This window comes from Chiloscyllium punctatum, chromosome 16 (genome assembly GCF_047496795.1).
Source record: "Chiloscyllium punctatum isolate Juve2018m chromosome 16, sChiPun1.3, whole genome shotgun sequence".
Classification (NCBI taxonomy): domain Eukaryota; kingdom Metazoa; phylum Chordata; class Chondrichthyes; order Orectolobiformes; family Hemiscylliidae; genus Chiloscyllium; species Chiloscyllium punctatum.
In genome coordinates this window covers 39,034,694-39,041,562 of record NC_092754.1, presented here as the reverse complement: position 1 = coordinate 39,041,562, position 6,869 = coordinate 39,034,694, and the positions used below count along the sequence as shown (strand labels likewise).

At 42.7% G+C, this 6,869-nt stretch overlaps 1 protein-coding gene across 9 annotated transcripts in view; it reads left to right on the top strand.

Annotated features, from left to right (window-relative positions):
• The first annotated feature begins 5,946 nt into the window (after window positions 1–5,946).
• nphp4 (nephronophthisis 4) overlaps window positions 5,947–6,869 on the top strand; it is a 431,145-nt gene continuing 430,222 nt past the window's right edge. For 2 of the 9 annotated variants that reach the window (XM_072586731.1, XM_072586730.1), the window contains exon 1: window positions 5,973–6,192. In XM_072586731.1, the coding sequence (XP_072442832.1) occupies window positions 6,031–6,192 (162 nt within the window). In that variant the 5' untranslated portion in view covers window positions 5,973–6,030. Of the gene's footprint in view, window positions 6,193–6,869 lie in introns of all 9 variants that reach the window. The other 7 variants (XM_072586736.1, XM_072586733.1, XR_011962716.1 and 4 more) reach the window with 6 other exon arrangements.

Below are 6,869 nucleotides of genomic sequence, written 5' to 3'. Positions count from 1 at the left end.
GTCATTTCTACTTAAATTCCCAAAATCAAACCATGCACTGGGCCCATCTCTCACAAGTACTGTCTTGGCTATAAAGTGCTCTGGAATGTCTGGTGATTATGAAAGGCACAATATACATGCAAGTTTTGTTTCTTTTTCTCTCCATTTCACCAAGAAAAAAGATAAAGTGGACTGTTATAACTACCAAGGAGTCTGCCTACTCTCCGTCACCTAAATCCTTGCTTAGTCTTACAGGAAGTCCCTCCTGAAAGCCAGTGTGGCTTCTGACCAAACCATGGACCTAGGGACATGATTTTCACTGCTTGGCAACATCAAGAAAAACGCCAGGAACACCACCAACCACTCTACGTGGTGCTTCTCAACCCGAGCAAGACTTTGATTCAATTGGGAAGTGCTATGGAAGATCCTATCAAAGACTGCTGTCCACTTCCACTCATCAGCATTCTTTGACTCCTCCAAGATGAAGTGTCAGTTTCTGTGCCAGGGAAGGTCCTCACTGACAGCAATGATAGAATTCGTTGAGGTCAAGATAATGATCAAGCAGAGATGTATCACCACCTCCACTCCTTTTTCCATCTTTACCTTGTCAAGAACAAACTTTCCAGCGGTGTGAACACTGTCAACAATATGGGTGGAAAACCTTTCAACCTCAACCAGTGGAAATTGAAGAAGAAAATGACACTGCTACCACTACTGAAATGGAGTGTGCAGATGACAATGTCATCTCTGCTGTTTTGGAAGAGAATCTTCAAGCTTCACTTAATGCCTTCCTGGAAACACACTTAAAAATTGGTCTCAGCCTCAACTTTAAGGAGGCTCAAATCTTTTAACCAATCCACCCCAGACCGAGTTCTGGTCCACCCCCCTACCAAGATCAACAGAGAAATCCTCCTAAACGTCGAATATTTTTCTACTTAAGAAGCAACCTCTCATCTAAGGCTGACAATGATGTTGAGATTCAATCTTACATATAATCTGCGAGTCCTGCCTTTGGATGCCAAAGAATGAGAGTCTTCAACAACTGTGACATCCATGCTGATACCAAGATCCTTGTGTATAAGGCAGTCATCCTTCTGATTTTTCTATATGGATTGAAACTTGGATTATGTATGGACGCCACTTCAAAGCCTTTGAGAAATACCAATGTTATTTGAGCTTGATTCTCTACTTTAGTTGTAAAGACAGATATACTAGCATCAGTTTCCTTAAAGCAGCTAACAGTACCAGTATCGAGGCCATGACATCCAAAATTGACTTCACTGGACTGGCCATGTGCTTAGGATGCCTTAGTTGTGACTACTGAAGTAAATCTTCTTTGCCTAATTAAGGAAAGCATTTGAACAAGGTGGGGGTGGGGGTGGGGGTGGGGCTGGGTGGGGGGGAACAAAGGAAGTGATTCAAAGACTTTCTGAAGGTTTCCATCTAGAAGTGCAACATGGATATCAATGCATGGGAGATTCTTGTTCAGAAGAAACTGACTCAGAGGAAACTCTTGTATGAAGGGACACAATTTTTTGAGAACACCTGGCAGAAAGAGAAATTCCAGAAAGGAACCAGAGAAAGGAATGTCAATGATCTGAAGGACAAGGACCAATTCCATCTTCTAGAAACACCTGCCAATTGTGTGCTCAGGATGTGGTTCTCGGATTGGGCTCATCAGCCTTGCAAGTTCCCATGACCAGTGACACAGAATTTCCTAGGTGTACAATCTTACTCATTAGTGATGCCAATGACCAAAAAGCAGGTCAAGGTATTCCACAAAGAATAGAGAACTTCATAACACTTCATAGAGTCATTAAGCTGTGTAGCATTCAAACAGGCTCATTGGTCCAACTTGTTCACGCCGACCAGATATCCTAAAATAATCTAGTCCCATTTGCCAGCATTTGGCCCATATCCCTCTAAATCCTTCCAATTCAGATGCCTTTTAAATGTTGTAATTGTGCCAGCCGCCACCACTTCCCCCACCAGGTCATTCCATACATGCACCACCCTCTGTGTGAAAGAGTTGCCCCTTAGGTCCCTTTTAAATCTTTCTCCTCTCATCTTAAACTTATGCTCTCTAGTTTTGGACTCCTTTACCTTGGAGAAAAGTTCCATCCGCCAACCCTTACCACCTGATGCCTGGAGGAAGAATGCCTCATAGTCCACCTTGGTCCATCGCCAGACCCTTACCACCTGACGCCTGGAGAAAAAATGCCTCATATTCTGCCTTGGGACCCTGCAACCGCATGGGATTAATGTAGTTTTCACCAGCTTCCTCATTTCCCCTCCACCCACAATATCCCAGTCCCAAGCCTCCAACTCGGCACCACCCCTTGTCCATCACCTTTCCCATCTACCCGCTCACCCTCTTCTCCGGCCTATCACCTTTTCTCCCACCTTCATCTACCTATTGCATTCTCAGCTACCTTCCCCCAAACCCCACCCTCCTCCATTTATCTCTCAGCTCCCGGGCGCACAAGCCTCATTCCTGATGAAGAGCTTATGCCCGAATCGTTGATTCTCCTGCTCCTCGGATGCTGCCTGACCTGCTATGCTTTTCCAGCACCACACTCTCGACTCTGATCTCTAGCACCTGCAGTCCTTTCTCCATAGCTCACCAAACAGTATTGTATAATGGTGGAATGAAGCTCTGGAGAAGTCTGAGTGAACAACTGTCAGTCATCTACTGAGGTAAATAAACTGGAATCAGTTAAACTGAAGGCCCAAAAGACAACAGTTAGTTGTGGCATTGGTGCTACAAAGTCTTATTACCAGTGCTTAGGCCATTATTACAGCACATTTTTAGCCAGTCATCAGTTGTGCCTCTTGGAGTTGATATAAGTATGCAATCCTAATAACATAATACTTTTTGAATACCTTTCACAATTTTGTTCATTCCCCATTGAAATGTTTTAGAGACTGAAGAAGCACTAACTGGCAACCAATGAAACAAAAATAGACTCTTGTGTTTATTAATAGTCAAATATAACTTAGACTCATCATCTAACTCAAGTTACAGAAACTATTTGTCTGATCTAATTCTGAAAAAAAACTGGCACTTGAAATTATTATTCAATACTCCTCCATGTATGATGAAACATCAAGTAGGTGGATTGCATTTTCCTACTGGATTTATGATAATCTTACAGTCCTCACATTTTCCTACATGACTAACTAACTTTTAAAAATCACACAACACCAGGTTGTAGTTCAACTTCACTCCAACACCGGCTCCTCCAAATCATAACTTACTTTGGTAATACCAGTGTGGGAGTAGACTAATTACTCTGTTCTATTTAAGAGATAACATTCTCAGTCACACGTCTTTTCAACTTTTGTTTAGCTTTCTCCCTTAGGAGAACTGTACAAGGCATGAAATGAATCTCCATGAAACAGTATTTTGGCCTTATATTTTTGAAATGCGTTGTCAGTTTCAGTTAACATATGAGGATCTCAACCACAAAGCATGCACTTACCTGAAAATCCATCACTTCCAAGCTTCTCTCAAAGTTGAACAGGTATTGTCATTCATTCATTGTGCCTGGGTCAAAATTCTGGAACTTCTTACCTCACTGCAAAGTGGGAGTGTTTGCATTATCTCGGTTGCCCTTTGCTACATCGCTTCTGGGAATTGTTTATGATCAGTGACCAAAACTGAATGCAGCAAACTGTGTCTGATTAGAAAATTGTACAGTTTGATATCTCTGATTATATAATGCACTATATTCTATCTTGACTTTGTTGAGCTTCAGTTGTGGAATGTTGTATAATTATAACACCACAAAAAATTCTTAAGACTTCTTTGACTTCTTCGACAGGATGTATTATGTTGCCTATTTTCAAATAATGTGCAACAAGAAGGCTTTTTAAAATTATGCTTATCACAGTGCATGTGAACAAAATACGATTAGACCTTAAACTATAGAAGTGGAATTAGGCTATTTGGCCCACTGAGTCTACTTCGCCACTCAATCATGGCTTATATGTTTCTCAAACCCATTCTCTTGCCTTCTCCCTGAAAGCCTTGATCCCCCTGTTAATCAAGAACCTATCTTTGTTTTAAATACATTCAATGCCTTGCCCTCCACATCCCTCTGTGGAAATGAGTTCCACAGAATCGCTACCCTCTGGCTGAAGAAATTCCTCATCTCAGTTCTAAAAGGTTGTCCCTTCACTCTGAGGCAGTGCCCTCTGGTCCTAGTCTCCTACGAGTCAAAACATCTTCTCCACATCCACTCTATTCAAGTCTCTCAGTATTTTGTAAGTTTTAGTGAGATCGCCCCTCTTCTTTCTAAACTGCGTCAAACACAGAGTCAGATCCTTAACACTCCTCAAATGACAAGCCCTTCATCCTGGGATCATTCTTGTAATCCCCCTGTGGACTTCATTCATGACGAGCATGTTCTTCTTTAGATACAAAACTGCTCACTATAGTTCAAATGCACTCTGACCAGAGCCTTAAACAGCCTCCCATCTGAAGAGAGCTGCATGATTACCACATCTCCATAGGCAAAGAAAAGCTGGGACAAACCCAGGGTAGTCTTAGAGATTTTAGAAACATCTTCTCCATGTCCACTCTATCCAGGTCTCTCGGTATTCTGCAAGCTTCAGTGAGATCCTCCCCACCCAATCTTCCTTCCCAACTCCATCGAGAACAGACCCAGAGTAGGATCATTCTTATGAACCTCCTCTGGGCCTGTTCATCTTTCTTTAGGCAGGGAGACCAAACCCCTCAAAATATTCCAAATTGGTTTGGCTAAGACGAAAAGTCACTGGACCCGAAACGTTAACCCCACTTTCTCTCCACAGGTGCTGCCAGATTTGGGTGAGTCTCTGCAGCCATTTCTACTTTCGTAAACACAAACTTTCTTGAACAAGATTTGGAGATGCCGGTGTTGGACTGGGGTGTACAAAGTTAAAAAAGCACACAACACCAGGTTATAGTCCAACAGGTTTAATTGGAAGCACACTAGCTTTCAGAGTGCCGCTCCTTCATCAGGTGGTTGTGGAGGACACAATTGTAAGGCACAGAATTTATAGCAAAAATTTACAGTGTGCTGTAACTGAAATGAAACATTGAAAAATAACTTGATTGTCTGTTGAGTCTTTCATCTTTCGAATATCATGATAGTTTCACTTCTCTCATGTGTAAATGACAAAATTTTTTTTAAAAAGTTGCATTCTCAGGTTAACTGTAACAATTTGGTGTTAGCTAGACAATATGTTGAAGGTATTAGCCCTGTGTTCTCTGTCTATGCCATGATGTTTAGATTGATTCTAATATAAAAAGTGAGATAACAGAGTTTTACATGAATTCATGCAGTTTTTGAGCAAAGTACGTTGTAACTCTGCAAGTACAAATTCACCCCACAAAATATGTGTGCATGTGGGTCTTCGAATCTGTGTATGTGTGTGTCTGTATGTCTGGGTTGAGGGGTTGTGAGTGTGAGAGAGAGTGTATGTGGGTGTAGAGTGGTCTAAGTCTTGAAGAGGGTGTGTGTGTGTGTGTGTGTGTGTCTGGGTATGGAACCCATACCCATAGGGGGGGCCTCAACTGGGACCTTGGGTTCATGTCACACTACAGGTGACCACCATTGCACACACACAGGCACGCCTATACATATACACAGACACACACACACACACCCTGACAGACACAGGCGCTCCGAAAGCTAGTGCTTCCAATTAAACCTGTTGGACTATAACCTGGTGTTGTGTGATTTTTAACTTTCTTGAACAAAATACTAATCTCCCACCGACCTCATCCCGTTTCCCTGGTAACGGGCACCAGGCACGCCGACTCCACCATTTCAATTACCTCTGGGGGTGCAGACAATTCGGACCAGTATTCACAGCTCAGCCGTTCTGTAATAAAAAAAAATTGAAGCAGTATTTATGCTTGGTTTCAAATACAAGATGTGAAGGGTTGCGTGTGAAGGAAGCGAGTTGAAGTCCGTGTTGTTGTTGGATGGGTGTCATGTTCCTTCATACCCTCCCGGTGCTGTGAATGGTGCAGGCCGCCGGGCCCAGCTGGCGGTTGTCAAGATGGCGGCGGCGGCGGCGGCGCAGTGGCGGGCTCCAGGTGCTTGGACTGGGGTGGCAAACTCCGATATTCCTCCTCACGCTCAGCGCTATGCCGGGCTGGTGGACGAGTCGGAAGGGTTTCAGCTGTTGCTCCGGACGTTGGAGGGTCTGCCGTTTAAAGCGGTAAGGATGCGGTGTAGAGTCAGAGAGAGAAAGAGAGAAGGAGAACGAATTACCTCCTCTCTGTAGGAGCAGCACAGATTGGATGGGCCGAACCACCTTTTGTCATTCCTCTGGGAGAAATCAGAGGAAGTAGCAGCACAGAAGTTTCACCTTCTCAAACCCAAGTCACATGGAGTGGGATGATACCCAGAACATGAACTAGATAGATAATTGTTTGAAGGGATGTTTGATGTCTTGTATCGCTAGATCTTGAATATTGTTATTTGTTCAATAAGTCCATGAAAAGTGAATTATTGTTTTGAGTTAGACTTTTAAAAAAGTTGTTGTTGTATTTCTGCTGGTATCCAGTAACATTTTTCGTTCTCTAAACTTTGGTCATCTTAGTTTTCACACTATTTGGACTTGTGAAAAAAATATAATTATCAACAATGAACTTTTTGGCATCAACAAATTTATTGGATAGTTCACCAGCTGCCTTATCTCATTCTGTTGACCCTTTTGATGCACAGATACAAACTGTTCTGATATCATTCTTTAAGTAAGTCAAGATGGCAAGCACATGTCATTGACTAACCCCAGAAGCTCCTTGGATGCTGCCTGAACTGCACCACTAATCCAGAATCTGGTTTCCAGCATCTGCAGTCATTGTTTTTACCAGAGTTAATGTATGATCATTT